This window comes from Sycon ciliatum, chromosome 1 (assembly GCF_964019385.1).
Source record: "Sycon ciliatum chromosome 1, ocSycCili1.1, whole genome shotgun sequence".
Lineage (NCBI taxonomy): Eukaryota > Metazoa > Porifera > Calcarea > Leucosolenida > Sycettidae > Sycon > Sycon ciliatum.
In genome coordinates this window covers 40382721-40402293 of record NC_088643.1, presented here as the reverse complement: position 1 = coordinate 40402293, position 19573 = coordinate 40382721, and the positions used below count along the sequence as shown (strand labels likewise).

The 19573-nt window shown below is 47.3% G+C and overlaps 1 protein-coding gene across 1 annotated transcript in view; it reads right to left on the bottom strand.

Moving 5' to 3' along the window:
- Window positions 1-19573, bottom strand: part of LOC135825684 (activating signal cointegrator 1 complex subunit 3-like) — a 51038-nt gene that overhangs the window by 20056 nt on the left and 11409 nt on the right. Inside the window, exons 12-19 of the mRNA XM_065338306.1 lie at window positions 19222-19413; window positions 18276-18500; window positions 17535-17654; window positions 16510-16674; window positions 11311-11397; window positions 10547-10723; window positions 9691-9916; window positions 1315-1565 (exon numbers count right to left, since the gene is read on the bottom strand). Of these exons, the coding sequence (XP_065194378.1) occupies window positions 1315-1565; window positions 9691-9916; window positions 10547-10723; window positions 11311-11397; window positions 16510-16674; window positions 17535-17654; window positions 18276-18500; window positions 19222-19413 (1443 nt within the window). The remainder of the gene's footprint in view (window positions 1-1314; window positions 1566-9690; window positions 9917-10546; window positions 10724-11310; window positions 11398-16509; window positions 16675-17534; window positions 17655-18275; window positions 18501-19221; window positions 19414-19573) is intronic.

Here is a 19573-nt window from a genome sequence, read left to right as displayed (position 1 = left end):
CTACTCAGTTACCTACAGCATCATGCATGGGATGTTGTGGTACTGACCTGTGCGTTCTGCCCGCATCAATACCACAGTTATTTACTGCGAGTGGCGCGGGGTTCTACACACCTCACTGGAGGTGTGAGACTGGAACTGTGCTTGTATCACTGCTGTAGCGCAATATCTACTTTCCTCGCCGTCTGTGCCTGTGTTGTCATGTACATGTAGCAATGCACCCGCCACGACGTGCTTTGCACTTCTCTACGCGTGCTGTCACTAGGTACCGCGCTTTGCTTCCTTCTTTTATACTGCTGTTTTTTCCATGTCCACTTCATTCCTGATGATGAAGACTGAAACGTTGAAACTATACCTCTAATGGATTTGTGTGTAATGCAGTGCTCGCTAAAATCGCTAAAATAACTTACTTTTGCTTGGGAGATCGTGATGGCAAGATAAAAGGAGGCACCAAAGAAAAAATGATCGCGACTAGCGAATCGCGATGTGTTTGACTTTTTTGGGAAGTGGGAATCTGGCCATTCACTGTCTGTGTTGCCAAAAGCCAAGCGCAGCGACCCGAAGACCGGAACTGTAGCAGGGGCAACTGACATCCTGGCCTGGAGAGCGTGACAGGCACGCGTGCACGGAAGGGGAGTATGAGCGTCATGCTGAAGAAGAAAGGTGTTTTTGATGCGATGCCCACGGCCGACGTGTTGGTTGTTCCTTCTCTTGGTGGACCTAGCAGCCGCATTACAAGAGTCGTGGCCAGCGTATCCAGAGAGGCCTGTATGCCTCATTCGAAGGCTTTGTTGAAACACACTGTGGTGACACACAGGTCACACTGCCCACGGTTCCTTCAAGCACCGAAGTGACAGCCACAACTGTTTCTTTCCCATTGCTGCCATACGATAGGCTGAGAACGCAAGAGATACTCTACCAGTCTACGCCAGCTAGCAGCTAGCTAGACACCAGCAAATGTCAGCTCATGTAACGGCGCGGCTCGAGTCGAGAGATGCAGAGTTGAATGAACTCTGGACATGCATTACTAGTGTGAGTGCAAGAACGCGCTTCTTCGCTGATTTATTTCGTGCATTTTGCTTACCTTGCTTCCTTTCTTCGACTCGCTTCACCTGATTCCATTGCTGAAATTTTTTTTCTTGTGGCGGAGAGTATTCATGTATCATGCTTCCTCACTATGCCTGTTGGAAATTTCACAGAGCGGTAAAAAAACTCCTGTTCTCAGTGGCGATAGATAAGCGACAATTGTGATGAGCCGGACCAAGTAGGAGGGGCAGCGAAGGTAACGTGTGAATAACGTTAGTAGGAGGGACTCACGTGTTTCTTGTGTAGGATGAAGTATTCACTGTAGTACATGTGGTCATTCTCGCTGTCCTCCACCCATACCCACCAGGGCTCGGATGAACCATGGAAGCGGTCATTCCACTCAAAGTCAGCAGACAACACAAGGCGAACGCGCAGTACAGTGCGAGTGATTGGCTGACACGTTGCCTCCACATTCATCATGGGGAAACTGTCGGCAAAAGACTTGACCTTGGGACCGATGGCTGGATGATACAGCATTTGACCTGCAAAGCAACAGCGCAGGAGACGGAGACAGAGGCAAAGGCAGAAAACAAGCCATGTATAAGCGAGAAAAGTGAATATTGGTAGGGCAAGGTGAACGACTCTGTTGAGCCTGTACTAGATTCGTACTGCAGTTGTATGGCCTCGCACCGTATCAACATACTAGCTTGGCTCGGGAGAGATTTCCGTGCTGCATGTGGTTGCCTCAGTAGTTGTTTTCTTTCACTATAGATTTGTTTTATCATTAGTCTTCTTAGGAATGGGTTTGCTCCCACACTGGAGCTCGCGCTATTCCGCCGACGACTTGACACTTGACTGACTCACGACTGCCATCCAGAGAACACGAGAAGTCCATCGAACCTTCGACTCGGCAAACCTGCAAGAAAGCACCACTCCCTGCTCAATACACAGTGTTTCGGGGAATTCACCCCTCATCAGTTGAGCTTGAGTAGGCTGAGGAAGATTGTGCCTGAAGAGCACCACTTATATAGTGCTGTCCAGGCAAAAACATCACCAGGGATACAAACTTACAGAGACACTCCATTTCCAGCGCGACAAACACCTCGTGAACACCAGATAGCAGCGTGAGTCAGTTATCGCTCCTGGACGGTGAGAACAGACGTAGAGGACCCTCGGTCATTCACAACGCTGTCACCTCCAAACCAGCTAGTCGCACGCCCGCGCTGGGCACAACAGTACGAAATAGAGGTTGCGACTTCGGCGATAATTTTGTTTAGGAATGGGTAGGGCAAATGGGAGCAAACCCATTCCTAAACAAAATCATCGCCGAAGTCGCAACCTCTATTTCGTACTGTTGTGCCCAGCGCGGGCGTGTGACTAGCTGGTTTGGAGGTGACAGCGTTGTGAATGACCGAGGGTCCTCTACGTCTGTTCTCACCGTCCAGGAGCGATAACTGACTCACGCTACTATCTGGTGTTCACGAGGTGTTTGTCGCGCTGGAAACGGAGTGTCTCTGTAAGTTTGTATCCCTGGTGATGTTTTTGCCTGGACAGCACTATATAAGTGGTGCTCTTCAGGCACAATCTTCCTCAGCCTACTCAAGCTCAACTGATGAGGGGTGAATTCCCCGAAACACTGTGTATTGAGCAGGGAGTGGTGCTTTCTTGCAGATTTGCCGAGTCGAAGGTTCGATGGACTTCTCGTGTTCTCTGGATGGCAGTCGTGAGTCAGTCAAGTGTCAAGTCGTCGGCGGAATAGCGCGAGCTCCAGTGTGGGAGCAAACCCATTCCTAAACAAAATCATCGCCGAAGTCCCAACCTCTATTTCGTACTATTAGTCTTCTTGGCAACGAGAGAGCTTGGAAGCTCAGGGCCCTACGCTATGCTTTTTGCCTTGATGACCTAGACAAAAAAAGCATAGGTATGTTATAAATTCTTATAAATTTCTCCTTTTAAAAAAAAAGACACAATTAACCTGGGATTCGAACCCGCACTATCGCCCCTGCATGCATCCCCCGATACACTTCACATACATACTATTTCTTCCAAGTTCAGGGCTCACCACGACCATACAAAATTCAAAAAGCGTCGACCACCATTTTGAAAACATGGCGATGCCGCCAAGGCCAGAGTTTGTGCAGTCATAGCGGCTACGCACCCGAGTTCATGCTCATCGATGTACAGCGATGTACAGTCTAGTCGTAAAATACCGGTATTTTACGACTCCCTGGTCTACTCTGTACAGCGAAGGGCCAGTACCGAAGCGAATAGTGTTGTTTGATGTCGGGAAAGACACGCGGAGAAGACGTCCTTTCTCCAAGCCATCTTGGTCATTTTTCTCAATCCACTGGTGGGTGTCGACCAAGATATGTCCGTGAGGTACTGGTGAACTAGAGTCCTTGCATCTACAAGAATTCGCCGCGCCTAGCTAACCAATGTTGTCAGTAGAACTCAGCGTTTCCTGATCGCGACTCGGCACACTCTTTTCTGTTTGGCCTCGCATCTTTCACGCTGCGAGTGGGGAGTTTCCTGGCCACAAATGAATCCCTTAGTCATGACCATGATGAGAGGTGACTGGTATGATCCCTGACTGGCATGAGTCCTTAGCTTGAGTCAACACGAAGGTAAACTCTTCACTTGGAACGCTTGCTGTCTCCTCCGTCCTTTCTTGTTGCACTTGCAGATATGCACACGGCTGCCAGTTTTTGTTGGTGCGCGCGGCGGCGCACGGCCGACCTTGATGTCTTCAAAAAAGTAGAACAGCGGTTCTCCTTGGCCGATTCTCATCATCAATAGCTCATTTTCAAGGTCTTGGAATTCTCTATCAGTTTACCGCCCCGATTTCTAATTTTCTCTTCATTCAGTTGTTCGCACGCCTTCGCGTTTGAGTGATTTCACCATCCGATCTCAGCCAAACGAAGGCCAAATCGAAAAATTCGAGACGGTAACCCTCCAAAGACACACCTTCTGAACACGAATCCACAATGGCCTAATGTCTAAAACCAACGAATACAGCCAAGCTCCACTCAGAAAACACCCCACAATTGCAAGAAACAGCCCGTTTTGCCGTGCGCTGATTGGTCAAATCCAAATGACCGTTATTGACGCTTTGTACGGTCGTGGTGAGCCCTGAAGTTGCTTCACGTTATGATCTTGCGTTTGAAAGCCCTATTTGAATATGCATTGTGGCCAGCCGTCTTTGATGGTACGGTACGGGACAGGTACAGGACAGGTACGGTCAAGGGTAATACGACACCGTCTACCGCCTTGATGACCTAGGCAAAAAAAGCATAGGGATGTTATAAATTTTTCTATTCCCCCATTTTTTTTTAAGGCATAACCTGGGATTCGAACCCGCACTATCGCCCTACATGCATTCCCCCATACACTCCGCATTCATACTCATTCTTCCAAGTTGCTTCACGTTACGATCTTGCGTTTGGAAGCCCTGTTTGAATATTGCGGCCAGCTGTATGTGGCCAGCTTTGTTTGTTGGTACGGTACGGTACGAGACAGATACGGGATAGCGCCAGGCGTGACACGAACAAACAAAAAAACAAACACCAAATTAAAGCTGTGTGGACCCTGGCTAGCGCCAGACGTTACTGAAGTAACGTCTTCTGCATAGCTACGGGAACGAGAGAGCTTGGAAGCTCAGGGCCCTACGCTATGCTTTTTTGCCTTGATGACCTAGACAAAAAAAAAGCATAGGGATGTTATAAATTCTTTAAAAAATTCCTTTTTTTTAAGACACAACCTGGGATTCGAACCCGCACTATCGCGCGTCCTGCATGCATCCCCCGATACACTTCGCATACATACTAATTCTTCCAAGTTGTTTCACATTGTGATCTTGCATTTGAAAGCCCTATTTGAATATGCATTGTGGCCAGCCGTCTTTGATGGCACGGTACGGTAGGGGATAGGTACGGGACAGGTACGATCGAGGGTAATACGACACCGTCTCCCGTACCGTACCATCAAACACAGCTGGCCACATACAGCTGCCCGCAATATTCAAATAGGGCTTTCAAACGCAAGATAATAACGTAAAGCAACTTGGAAGAATGGGTATGAATGCGAAGTGTATGGGGGAATGCATGTAGGGCGATAGTGCGGGTTCGAATCCCAGGATATGCCTGAAAAAAAAGGAGAATTGAAAAATTTATAACATCCTATGCTTTTTTGCCGTCAGATATGGATAGCGCCAGGCGTGACACAAACAAACACACAAACAAACACCAAATTAAAGCTGTGTGGACCCTGGCTAGCGCCAGACGTTACTGAAGTAACGTCTTCTGCATAGCTACGGGAATAAAGATTATTATATCATGGCGCAGTGAACTGCTCGTTCCTTGTAGAGTAACATACCTTTTTAGTTGCTGCTTTTTTCTGCTTTGAAGAAAAAAGGGGGGGGGGGGTGTTGTCAACTGACAACCGCTCTATTCAGTTGCTATTCACAATCTGCGCATGCGCTGCATTAACTTTTTTTCTGCTTTGTGTTTGCAACACGGGCCGGAAATTTTGTAGTTTGCTTGGATAGTTGCGTAGTCAGCTCAAGGTAACGATGCCCGATTCCGACCCGTGTGACCTGAACTAGAAGTCCAGCACTGGTCTTTCCGCAGACATCGTTTCCCTCACACTGATGTTGGCCGTCCAGATGATGTCCTTGGAGGAGTGGGAGCACCACATGACGACAATAGGGAGGTCTCGCTCTACATAATAGAGAGGTTCCGCATAACGTAATTACGTTAGTAAAAAACGTAGTCGATCTACGGAAAGTCTTACGTAAACTGCATGCGCATCTGTGTTCCGCCATACGGAGTTTTCAAATCACGTAGCTGCCCTTGGCAACTCCGAACGCGGCAGTGTACGACCAGATCGACCTGGGGAGAGAGTCATAAATTTGTACCCCAATCCACTTACGGACCAGCTACGTTATCAGAGCCCTATCTACGTACTCTCCGTAGACAACTTTCCGTAAGTGGAGTGCAAACTCGCGAATTCACGGGTTTTCCCCGCCCACTAACGTAAAGTTGCTCAACTTTACGTAGTGCGGAACCTCTCTAATAACGAATGAAAATAAGCTAAATATTGTAGGAACTATGATAAAAAAAGGAGAAGGACAAAATGTTACGAGTTATGACTAACAGTCTACCAACGTAACCAGATCATCTATGCGAGTCAGCGAGTGCGACAAAATGGCTTGTTACGTTGGTGGACAGTTAGTCATAAATCAACTTTCGAATTGTCACCTTTTTGCTATTGGAAATCAAAGCATATGCCCTGAGGTGTCCGTATTCCAAAATTGAAGTGATTCGGACCAACTGTTGTCATAAGACCGTTTGAAATATTAATTTGAAAAAATTGAAAAATTCGTACTCATCGATGTTCGTACCCTAAGGGGCCGGTCACATTGAGGGAACAATCCTCAGATTATAAACCGGGAATAATTTGTTCTGCTTTTCATCACGGCCACACTGCATACGCACAATGAAAAAAAATCTCACTCGCGCGAGCAATTTTTTGTCAGCACTCGCTTCTGGCAGTCTGTCAGCCCCGCTCCTGGGCCAGAGCTGCATCAGCACAGCCTCTAGAGTATTGCTCCACTTCAGAATGCAATAAAAAACAAGGAAACTCAAAGAAATCCAGTGGAAGCCGCGGATGATTATAATCTTCGGCGGAAAAGCGGGGCCTCGAGCTGATTTTCATCGAGTGGATTAAATCTCTCAAATCTCCCGCTCAGCGGCAACTATCCATGGTAACCACGGATTATTTTCAAATTTTCCCTCAATGTGACCGGCCCCTAAAACGAGTAAGCTGTCAAGATTGTGGAGTTTAGGAGTTTCGAATCGCTTTTACTTAAAAAAATTTGACCCGCACCAGAACATTGTTCTTTCCCAAAGGACTTCTTTGCTGTTTCGAGCGATGGGAAACGAGAAGAGCAGGTCGTGCAGAAGATTCTCAGGAAATAGGTTTGCTAGGAGGACTGCACCTGTCCAGGAAGCTGCTAAGGGAGTTTATGAAGCTGAAGCAGTGCCAGAGTCCGCCTCGAAGTGTAAGTTGTACGATGGCGTTCCAAAATGGATTCAACTGAGCGACAGTGAGTCGGATTCGGAGGAGAGCTTTGATAGATGTGCCCTGACCTCGAACTCTGACAGTGGCTCCTCAAGTGATTCCTCGTGCTCTGAGGACTTTCATGGCCCAATCGCTGAAGGTTGTGGTTCAGATGCCACTGGAAATCACGTAGTGAACTTGAATTGCTTACGAAATTTGATTTTCTCTGTTTGCTCGTGTAAATACTGTGGAGGTGAGCTGATCATTACTGAAACTGCACGTTCTGGCCGTGCATCCACTGTCAGCATCACATGCTGCAATGAAGAGTGTTCAGCAGTCACCAGCTTGCCAGTGGTGGAGAAGTCAGGACGGTTTTATGAGTGCAATCGCCGCAGTGCTCTGGCATCGCGCACTCTGGGATTTGGCCATGTTGGCTTGCAAAATGTTGCGGCCTCATGAATTTGCCCCCACCTGTTCAGCTATCTACATTCCAGCGGCACCAGCGAGCATTGTTCAAGGCGGCAAAGTCAGTTGCGCAAATCAGCATGAACGAAGCAGCAGATGAAGTGCGTAAGCTGAACAAGACAATGGACAGGCCCGAGCATATAACTGCTGTCACGTACGATGGGACGTAGATGACGCATGGGGTTTCCTCCCTGCACGGTGCGTTTACGGCAATTGACTGGCAAGTCGGGAAGGTCCTTGACGTGCATGTAGCTTCCAAGTACTGCCGTGGCTGCAGCTTGTGGAAAGCTCGCCGGGAGCGGAGTGAAGTCACAGCCGACGAGTATGAGAAGTGGACGTCGGGCCATATCCCTCTCTGCAACCGCAACACCGAATGATCGCCACCCGGTGTGGAGACTGAAGGCGCTACCATCATCTGGGGCAGGTCAGTACAGGAGCACAAGCTAGAGTACCGCACATATATTGGAGATGGTGACTCCAAGGGTGTTGCTGCCGTGCAACAAGCTAAACCATATGGGCCTGAGATTGATATCGCTAAGAGAGAGTGCGTTGGCCATGTGCAGAAGCGCCTGGGTACAGCCTTGCGCAGTCTGAAGAAAGAATGGTCAGGCAAGAAGTTACCGGATGGCCACGGTATAGGCGGAGCAGGATGCCTTACTGATGACCTCATCGACAGGCTCCAATTCTACTACGGGTATGCCATTCGCTCGAACATCAATGATGTGCAGGGTATGGCGCGCACCATCTGGGCTGGCCCATCCCATCGTCACTCAACGGATCAAACGCCTCGCCATCAGCATTGCCCACCTGGTCCAGAATCTCGGTGCGGCTACCAGCTTGTAAAAGCTTGTGTCAAGCAGTCCTACAGCCACCATGACGTGATGCCAGCAGCAATATTTGATGTGATCAAACCTGTGTATGTCCGCCTGTCTCAGCGAGAGCTCCTTGACCGTTGCTTGCACGGCGCAACTCAAAACCAAAACGAGGGCTTCACTGAACAGCCTCATTTGGCAAATGTGCCCCAAGTCCTCCTTCTGTGGCGTTGCTGCAGTAGAACTCAGTGCCTACCTAGCCGTCCTCCACTTTAACAACAGCTCTGTCGTTTTGCTGCGAGTTCTGCAAGAGCCGGGCTGTCAGCCTGGCTTTTTTGCAGAACACCAGCTCATGTTGGAGGATAGTATTAGAGTGGCAAAGGCTGAGAAGAAGATGAAGCAGGAAGAAAACAGCGAAGGGAACAAAGGAGGAGGCGCAGGAAGGGAATTGAGGAGCAGATCGTGGAAGCTGAGGGTGTCACATACGAGGCTGGTGGATTTTAGTTGGAACAATAGTATTAGAATCAATGAAAAAGACACCTAAATGTTTGTGCTTTTTGGCCTTTTTCTGCCTTCTTGGACATGATTGCGGCTAGTGTGTTTATTTTAGACCTATCAACCCATACATTTTTGGAATCAGTGACTTGTTGCGCAGGGATTTAACTACAATGGTGATCATAGGACTTTTTATATTGGATTTTGAGCTCCAACAGTGCCTTCTACTTTACGCGTTTCGCGGCTCATCCTGTTTTGTCTCTGCATTTGGTGTAGTAATACCTGTCAGATAGAGCTCATTGTAGTTCATTCCCTGCATAGGCATATGGACTGGGTTTAGCTGCATTTCGGAACTGTCTGTGACGATACATCTTGCTGCAAAGTTGTCCAAAAAAATTGCTGTTTGTGCGCACCCGTAAAGAATTTGGGTAGCCCATCAATCATTACTGGGATGAACTGTAAATTCTCTCTTTGGTGCCTACATTGTGTAGCAGTATATATTATAGTGATTGAACATGTTGTTATGCAGAGCTCACTGACTTGTCAGTTTGAGCACTCTGGCAAGGCACGTTCGGGCCTGGTATAAATTTGGCTTTGGAAAATTTATTTTCATTGCTATCAGGTTCGGCCTCATTTTCTCTGTGCTGCGCTGAGGAGTCCACAAAGGACGAAACAGTTCAGTCCGCAGATTGAGTAGTGATTGAACATGGAACATTTCTTTCAAGGCAACCTGCCGATCCGTTTTCATGATATGCCTATTCAAAAAATCCGTGCTATTGGGTTTCTTTCAGACATGATGGGGATAGATAGCTGGCACTAGGTGACAACTAATACTAACCGATTTCACTTGCGGTCATATCACGGAGTCGAGCCACTGTCATCTTGCGTTTCTCCAGCTTGTCCACGATGTCCGGGCGCAGGTGTGTGAACTGGTACAGTGGGTTCTGGAATGACCAGAGGCGATGGTCTATCGACTTGCACAGGTCCAGCAGGCGTGCCGCAGTGGCAGGCCAGCCACGGCGCAGTGAGATCTCAAACAATGCTCTCATGATACGACCAGCATTCTGCATACATACACACACATACATGCATGCACGTACCCACACAATTACGCACACACGTACACACATACACACAAACACACACACACACACACACACACACATACACACACAAACCGTCATGCAGACAAAAAGGGAACAAACACAGGGTGCTTGGAGATATTCTCTACTTTCAACGGAGAACAAACTCCAGTTCATCCACAGTCCACAATGCTGCGGGTAGAGATGGGGATTGTCTGCTTAAGCATGGCAACATCCCGTTAGAGTGTTGATAAAATGAAGCAACTTGTTGAGCACTAATGTTAAATGTAGTTACATGCAGTAGCAACACAGTAGAAGCATAGTACACACCTAGGCACAGAGCAACTTCTTGCGTAGGGATGTCAATTGAATTATTATCCTATCCAAGATGGAAATTAACCGTATTGCGTGACCGATCGTTTCAATGCTCTTATCTTTCCTTTTCCTTTCCCAGCTGGACTCCTCCTTGGTTTCCCTTTTCTCTCTAGCTCTTCTCTTGTACCTTCTTGCTATTATTCACTTAATTAATGTGGGGCTTTGAACAAAACATGCACAAAATGCACAGAGCAACCCTTAGATGTACCTGTGCCACAGAGCAACCCTTAGACGTACCTGTGCCACATAGCTAGTGTCCGACACCAGAGAGAAACTTTCCACAGAGGCCCGTGAGATGAAGGATTGTAGGAGGATGTTGACCTTGCCGTACGCATTCTCCACACCACCGCGTACCGGCAATTCACAGTGCTGAGTCATATGACCTTCTAGTTCAACTAACTCATCATCGCGCACCTAGGATGAATGCATGCACGCATGCAAACAGGTGCACATACATGCATACATGCAAACATGTGCACATAGACACAGACAAACACACGCATGCACACACACATGCATACATGCCCCCCACAAAAACGTGCAGGCACACACACACACACATACACACGCGTGCGCGCATGCATCCACAGAAACACACACATACACACACACACACACACACAAGCACACCACACCACACTATTGGTTATGTTAAGTGAATGCCTGAAGCTACAGTCGTGGCCAAAGAAATCCAACCCAGGTGCCAAAAGCAGCACCAAGACTCATGCGGCCCCCGTGGCCCTCAGATCGGTTTTTCAAAAGAAAGAAAAATGAAATGGAAACGTGGTGTACATAACAAAACTGCAAACAATTGATATGCTTACACAATTACACCTTACTACGAAAACATGTCAAAAGCATAGACGAGTGAAACTGCAGACATCATATGAGCCCTCGATGCAGGGGGGATTGACTGGAGTTGGAACTAACATGGCTGTCCGGTATGGTCATGTGGCAATAGCTCTATAGGCAGTATAGCATACAATATTCAAATCTAGTACCTTGATTTGTGAGAACTCGTTGGACTGGGACAGCATACCCAATATCATATCCTCCGACATCTGCGACTTGAAGAGGTCGTTGAAGGTCTGCACGCAAAATCACAAACACAGGCGAGCATTGGCAACCATGCAGACACGCACACACCAACCCACACACCAACCCACACACCAACCCACACACCAACCCACACACCAACCCACACACCAACCCACACACCAACCCACACACCAACCCACACACCAACCCACACACCAACCCACACACCAACCCACACACCAACCCACACACCAACCAACACACCAACCCACACACCAACCCACACACCAACCAACACACCAACCCACACACCAACCCACACACCAACCAACACACCAACCCACACACCAACCCACACACCAACCCACACACCAACCCACACACCAACCCACACACCAACCCACACACCAACCCACACACCAACCATTATCCCTAGGGGTGAAAGTTGGCAATGAGATCCCGAGTTCGAGTACTCTGATTTTCTCCGATCGAATATTCGAGTATTCGAGTATTCTTAATCTCCTAAAAAGTGCACACTAAGGGCCTTAAAATCACATGATACGACCCTGATTGAACCGAGTAGCAGTCATTTTTCTCGGGCATATTGGTTGGTGGGTAATTTTGGCTCTCTCTGCTCGTGGTCAAACGTTCACCACACAGTCTGCACATCAATATCTGCCTACTGCTGCCCTAAAACTGTAGATTTCTATGGTAAATGCATGTACCATGTATGAACGAGTACTCTGATTTATTCCGAGTACGATTATTTTTGAAAAAACCGAGCGAGTACTCGAGTATTCGGTATAATTGTTTCACCCCTAATTATCCCACATGTACCCAAACCAGAGGTGGTTTCCCCGACTTCTTCGGCAAGTATTCATTTCTCCGGTGACATTTGTGTTATAGTTGGACATTTCAATAATTCTCGAGCATGCTTCAAATATTTACAATAGAAATATTTAATATTATTTTTACCCAAATACATAAAATCACTTACCTGACTACTCCAGGTCTAGATCACTCCGAGACGCCTTTCTTGTTTCTCAAACTGAGTGTGACGTATGCGCTCTGGTTACATCACTAGAATAAATTTGTGTTCACTGCTCTAAAACTGCACGCCGCACTTTAGCGTACATCTAGAAATCTAAAGTCGACATGCGCTTTACGCTAACTCTACATCCTGCTGCACCAAAAGCTTGGGGCGCATACAAGCTGAGCTTTCTTTCAGTTCAGACATACCGCTTGAGTGTAAGGACTCTCCAGTCTTCTACTATACTATACTATGGTAAAGTAATGGATACACCTATTACTAGTACCCGTTGTGTTTGTGAGTGCCTTGGTTCCTCTCGTATGCAGAACGTTGATTTACAGCATTGGTGTCTCGGAGTGACCTAGACCTGGAGTAGTCAGGTAAGTGATTTTATGCATTTGAGTAAAACATTTCTATCGTAAATATTTGAAGCACGCTCGAGACTTATTGAAAGTAGACTCAGATGGAGAGCCAACGATTAATTTATAGGAAGAAAAAGGACCAAGGAACTACAAATTACGCTAGAATGTCCACTAACACCACCAGTTACTTCGTGCAATGCAATGTTATCGCATGAGCTGATTGTCAAGTAACTGGTGGTGTTAGTGGACATTCTAGCGTAACTTGTAGTTCCTTGGTCCTTTTTCTTCCTATAAATTATTGAAATGTTCGTTGTTGTATAGTCTGTATCGGTGATCATGGACCTGTTGGCTGAATATGATCATGGACCTGTTGGCTGAATATGATAGTAGTAGCGACAGCAGTACCGAGGAGTGCGAGCCGCCATCAAAGCGGAAAAGGAATGTGGACTCTGTGATCAAGAGAATGCAGCCTCAGATGGACAACTTGCTGCAGAGAATGCAGGCTCAGATAGACAACTTGCAAGCTCAGATGTCACAACAACATCAACAGATAGACAACTTGCAGGGTGAATTTGTCTCAGTAAAGAATGTCTTGTGCAGCGTGTACCAGAGGGCAATTCTAGAGAAGTTCCTGACCGACCTGGGCACAGCGTTGCTCAACTCAAACAATTTAAAGGAGAAAGACAGAGAGACTACTCGAGGAGGAAACATGTCTGGCATAAACAAAATCGTGTTACAACACTGGCAACGAAGTTTCCGAACCAGTAATTATGTCCAAGGACTCCATCGAGCTGTTTGTTATCAGTGGTCACGCCAGTGAGGTCCAGCAACGCTGGAAGACATGGCGGCGTGCGTTCCAATATTTCATTGACGCCAAGGCCATTGCAGATCCAACATGCCAACGCAGCATGTTGTTGCACAAGGCTGGCCTGCAGAAACAAGAGATTTTTGAAGATCTCACCGATCCTACATGTATTGCGCATGCAGATAGGCCACATGATGATGATGCATTCAAGCAAGTGGTAAGAATGCTCGATAGGCATCTTGAGTATACGACTTTCGAGCGGCACATCTTCAGGCAAATGACACCCAACATAGGAGAGAATGCCACGCAATCCTGCACCAAGCTCCGCGCCCAGCCAAACCTTTGTGCATTTGCTGGAGATGATGAACATATTCGAGACCAAATGATTGCCACATGTGTTGACGTCGAACTGCAACGTTCTCTTTTGTCTAAGAGTAATCTTACACTACAGGTGCTGCTGGAGAAGTTTCGAGTTCGAGAATCATCAGGCCTCCAAGTACGATCTATGGCCACGACAACAGCGTCAACCGTCAGCGCCAGCCCTGGCAGTGTCGACGCCATAACTTCTACTACGACATTGACAACGCGAGCACCTTGTAAATGGTGCAACGGCGTGGGTCACGCGGCGTCTGCTGACGATTGCCCAGCACGCCGCCGCTGATGCAACGCATGCAGTAAGGTTGGCCACTATGCTGTCTGTTGTAGGGCGCAAGCTAGTACAAGTAGACCTTCAAATGCCCAGTCTAGGGATCACCTTGGCACATCTTGCATGAAGGCAGTAGCTAGACCATTCTTCTGGTGGCCTCACTTAGACCAAGATATAGTGGAACTTGCTGTAAACTGTCATCTGTGCCAACAGCAGGCTCGAGCACCAACGAAGGCACCTATTCACCACTGAGTTTACCCGAACCGACCGTTTGAGAGGGTTCATCTCGATTTCGCAGAGTACAAAGGTCAGCATTATTTGTTACTGATTGATGCCCATTCCAAGTGGGCCGATGTATTTGTCATGAGCCAATCCACTACTGCCGAGAGAATATTGTCATCAGTAACGGTTTATCAGCTATTGTGGTATTCCGGTTCTGTTAGTGTCGGACAATGGTCACAGTTCATGTCCATGGAATTTGCAGCATTTTGTGAGAAAAATGGTATTCGTCACAAAAGAACTCATCCGTGCCATCCCGTTAGCAATGGACAAGTTGAGCATCCAGTCCAAGAACCTAAGAAACATCTCGCGAAAGCAAATGATTCTCCTCAAGATGCTGTTTCCCAATTCTTGTTTTCATATAGAAACACACCTCATTCTGTCTCTCACTCGTCACCAGCTAGCGTAATTATGAAATTCTTCCCAGTCACACGTTTCTCTTTTCTCTATCCTAGCTTTGCAACTCACATGCAGGCCAAGCAAGACTCAGCGTGATACGCTAATCTGCATCCTGCTGCACCAGAAGCTTGGGGTACATACAAGCTGAGCTTTCTTTCATTTCAGACATACCACTCGAGTCTAAGGACTTTACCATAGTATAGTAGAAGACTGGAGTCTTCTACTATACTATGGTAAAGTAATGGATACACCTATTACACGTTGTGTTTTGTGAATGCCTTGGTTCCTCTCGTATGCAGAACGGAACGTGATTTACTACACGTTGCATGCACTTCAAGAAAACCGCGCACCTTTTGGAGCTTTACAAGTCAACTTGGTACAGAACAGTACAGGCTAATCTCCTGTTATCTTCAGCACAGCTCACCCAGTACAGGAGATGCAGAACCCACACATGAGAGCACAAGCAGGAGTACAGTTGAACTCCCCATATATGCAAGCCTTGCCTGATAGGTTTAGTATGTTTTCACGTTGACAGAGTGAACAAGACATAGCCCATACGGTTCAAATGGTCGCAAGACCGACACCCTACCAACCGGTTTATGGTTGCACACAGGAACACTGTTTCTGATACAGTGGGTCATCCGCCTTGTTCACGCTGTCATTGTGAAAACAGTTTAACTCCCCGTAATCTGGACAGGCTGGGACCGCCGAGCACTGCCCGTAATTAGAAATTGCCCGTAGCTCAGAACACACATACTGCATGTAGGGATATCAGCGAACGCACTGCGCAGCCCATCTGCGCAGGTCAGCCTGGCCCATCTACGCGCGGCCGACAAGAAAACTCATGAACACTTTCATTTTTTTGCAAAATAAATCGTGTGAAGAAGATGCACGGAATGGCTGAAAACTAGGCTGAGGAATAGTAGCATCCAGAGACTCTCAAACAAATTCATGGTCCATCGCTTCTGACAATGGCAGGGAAGACATCAGGGAGCTGATTGCAGCAACTCTCTACCAAGCGCGATGCTGGTTACTCACCAGGGCAGGGCGCTTCCATCGCGCAAGAAATGGCCGCGAGCGAGAAATGCAAGTCCGATTTTGGAACGATCCAACCAGGGAAATCTCTTGAAATTTGGCCTGAGCACCTCTCATACTGGTGTTTCACGATGTGCAAACTTTCAGAGAAATCGACCGGGAAGAACGTGGTGAGTACGTGGGTCCTTCGTCTCGCGTATGATTTGAATGGTCGCGGGGACAGAAGAACAGTAATTTTACGACTCCCAGCGGTGCAAACAGACCGCGGCCATGTTTTCTCTGTCGGCCGCGATCACGTTCAAAAAATCGATGACGCAATGCATGCGCAGAGGCCTGCGCAGTGCGTTCACTGACATCCCTACTGCATGCAGTAAACATTTTTTACGCCAAAAAAATAATTTTGGGGCCATTATTCATTGAAAAGCCAACTTGTGTTTACTCTATATGGGTGAGAAAGGTGCCCATGAGGCGGAAGTGCCTGGATCAGGAGCGTCCGTCCGGATAGGGGGAGTTTTACTATACATGTATCAGTAACATAACACATACCTCTACAGTGCTGTGTAACATAACACATACCTCTACAGTGCTGTGTAACATAACACATACCTCTACAGTGCTGTGGCCGATGTAGAAATGACTAGAGATTCTACCAAGGTCGGTAGAGTTCAGGTACTCTGTGCGCTCATTGTAACGAATCATTCTGGCCTTGTCCAGTGCTCTGGCAGCGGCAACGATCAAGTCTCGCCGATGCTGCTCAAGAGTCGGATCTTTCTGTGTAGAGCAGAGGAAGAGAGTATCGCACACAGAGGCCAGTGTCACACATGGTGATGTGTACGCAAGCTTCACAACACCAGCATTACCTGTACATGTACCATGACAGGTCTTACGTAATATTTCTATCTACAGCACATGCTTGATCTATTTTTGTTGTTGAGAATATTGCCTTTACAGGAAGGTCAGAAAATGGAGTTCGGGAAAAGTGTTCTTGTTTGGAGGGAGAGAAAGAGAAAGAGAAAGCTTTAAGAAAGAGAAATAGAGAGAGAGCAAGAGAGAGAGAGGGGGGGGGGGGGGGAGAGCATGAAGCTTGTTTGTAGATTTCAGTGAGTGGATGTTTATGATTGAGGGCCCCTTTTGCGGACAGTGCTTTACTATACACTGTACTTCTGAAGTACCGGTAGTTGTTACCAGGTGTGTCCTAACACATCAGACGAGGCATTCATGTTTGAAGAAACCATGCTCCTTATCCGAACGCCCTAGAACCCCATCCCACGAGTCCAGAGATGTGGCGGATAACCGGCAGCACTCTACTGTACAGAGGGCGATGAAAAGTGATTTTCACACGCAGACTACACACATGACCGCCGGCAACAGTGAGTGGCAATGTTGGCAAACACACTCTTTAGTAGTGAGTCTTTACAAAGTCAACTTCTAACCACTGCCCACAATACATCACCAAGGAGTGAACTTTAGACAAAGCGGCTACTGAAAGTCTGACACCAAGGTGGCTCTATTAGAACCAAATTACATCTGTACTAAACCCTAATGAAGTGTTCACTCCATCATATTATCCCCTCACATCAGTACAACTATCAGTTGTCCATGGACAGTGTTCAGAACCACTGATCTCTAACCTCTTTAGTAGTATAGCTGATGCCGTACGCCAGCGGGTTCAGCAACATGCGCACAAAGAAGTAGGTGTAGTTCAGCCAGCGTACTCCATCCTGTATAGTACTGACTGTGCCCAGTGCAATCTGCACAGTAGCCATGTGCACGCACGCACACACATGCAAGCATGCACACACGCACACGCACACGCACACACACACACACACACACACACACACACACACACACACACACACACACACGCACACACACACGCACACACGCACACACGCACACGCATGCGTACCCATACACACGCACGCACGCACACACACACACACACACACACACACACGAACATACAAGAGCATACACAAGAATACACAAACACACACAAACACAAACAAGCACACACAGTTGGGCACGGATAGGCATATGCCATTCCCTACATGCACGAATAGTCAACAACCAATGGGGAGTGCACACCAAGATGTGATGTGCACTACATGCATTGGGGTAATACAGACCAGTCTGGCTGCAAAGCTGCACCAATGCCGGGGGCCTAGCAAACATGTAGCCATCACAGGTCAGTATAAAATATTGGGTAAGATTGCTCTCCAGAAAGTGAAGAAAAGACGATTGTCTGCGATCACACTTGAATTCACGTGCAACGAAAGTCAAAGCGACAAAACGCTCTTTCTTTTTTCCCGACACAAATCCTTGTCTCCCGAAGGCACAATTGCCCTACCCCTGGCTAATTGACTAACCTCGGCATTGAGATTATCGCGTAAGTACTTCTCATACTGACTCTCAATGGGCATCTGTCTGGTCAACAGTGAGAGATAGTGTGGTAACTTGTCATGTGATGTGATGATAACACCTTCGCCAAACGTATCGAACTGCGGCCGACCGGCTCTGCCAAAGATTTGCAGCACGTCCAGGATTCCAAGATCGACAAAGGAACCTTTCTCCGCATTGTAGATTTGAGTACCCTACAGAGAGGAAACACCAAGAGGGCGGATACATCTAGCAAGACCTTTCTCGCAACGTGCACTTGACCTGATGCCCGTGAAGCGATGAAGGCAAAAGATCGATTGAGAACATTCATTAGTCAAGCTGTGATAATTCTACTTGTACTTGAAAAGAAGGTAAGGGAGTCTAAACTCCACTGCAGCCACATCATTAGTTTTCAAAGTCATTCACAAACCATTCAACTTTGCTCTACTGAGTATGGTTTCTTCACTGCACTTGAAAAATCACTGAATATGGTAGCCTGGGGCTATCCACAAGACGATCCCTTGATCATATTGAGAGCGATGTCAAAATGGATAGCTTCAGTACGGCATTGTCATCCAGTTAGCTGGTGGCTATTCAATGGTATGCACAGTTGCAGGAAGCACTTTTGGAGAAAAGCCACTTGCATTCTGATTTCTCACCAGCAATATGATGCTGCATGTACTTTGTAGACACGCTCCATGGACAAAAACAGGTGATAGCATACATGTACATCCAGCTGTGAATGCACAGTGCAGTACAGAACTGGTAACATTATACACGTTAAGGCTGGTTCCAATGTGAGCCACAGTAGTTAGCTTGGCACAGTCAGCTGCTATAAGGCTGCCACTATACAGACATGTACTGTAAGAATATAGAGTAAACGTGTGTCGCATGTATCACTATGCTGGTACATGTACGGTGCAAGCACCTTCTTACCTTGATAATAACACAATGAGCTGGAAGATTGACACCCCAGGCCAACGTAGCAGTACAGACCAGCACTCGAATGAAGCCATCGGCGAACATTTTCTCCACCAGGTTTCGGTCTTGTCTCAGCATGCCAGCATGATGAATGCCAAACCCGTACTGGAAAAGTTCGCGGAATTCCTTGTTACGCGAGCGTTCAACCTAATACCACACATATATGGATAGCCATGGACAGTAGCACATCACAAGGCAGCTTATCAAGTTTCAATAGCCAATAATCGCTCCCTAGCAAGCACATTCAAATGCAGCAGAGTCCAAGCGAATTCAGAAGGTCAGGGATACCGTACTTAGGAATAGGTGA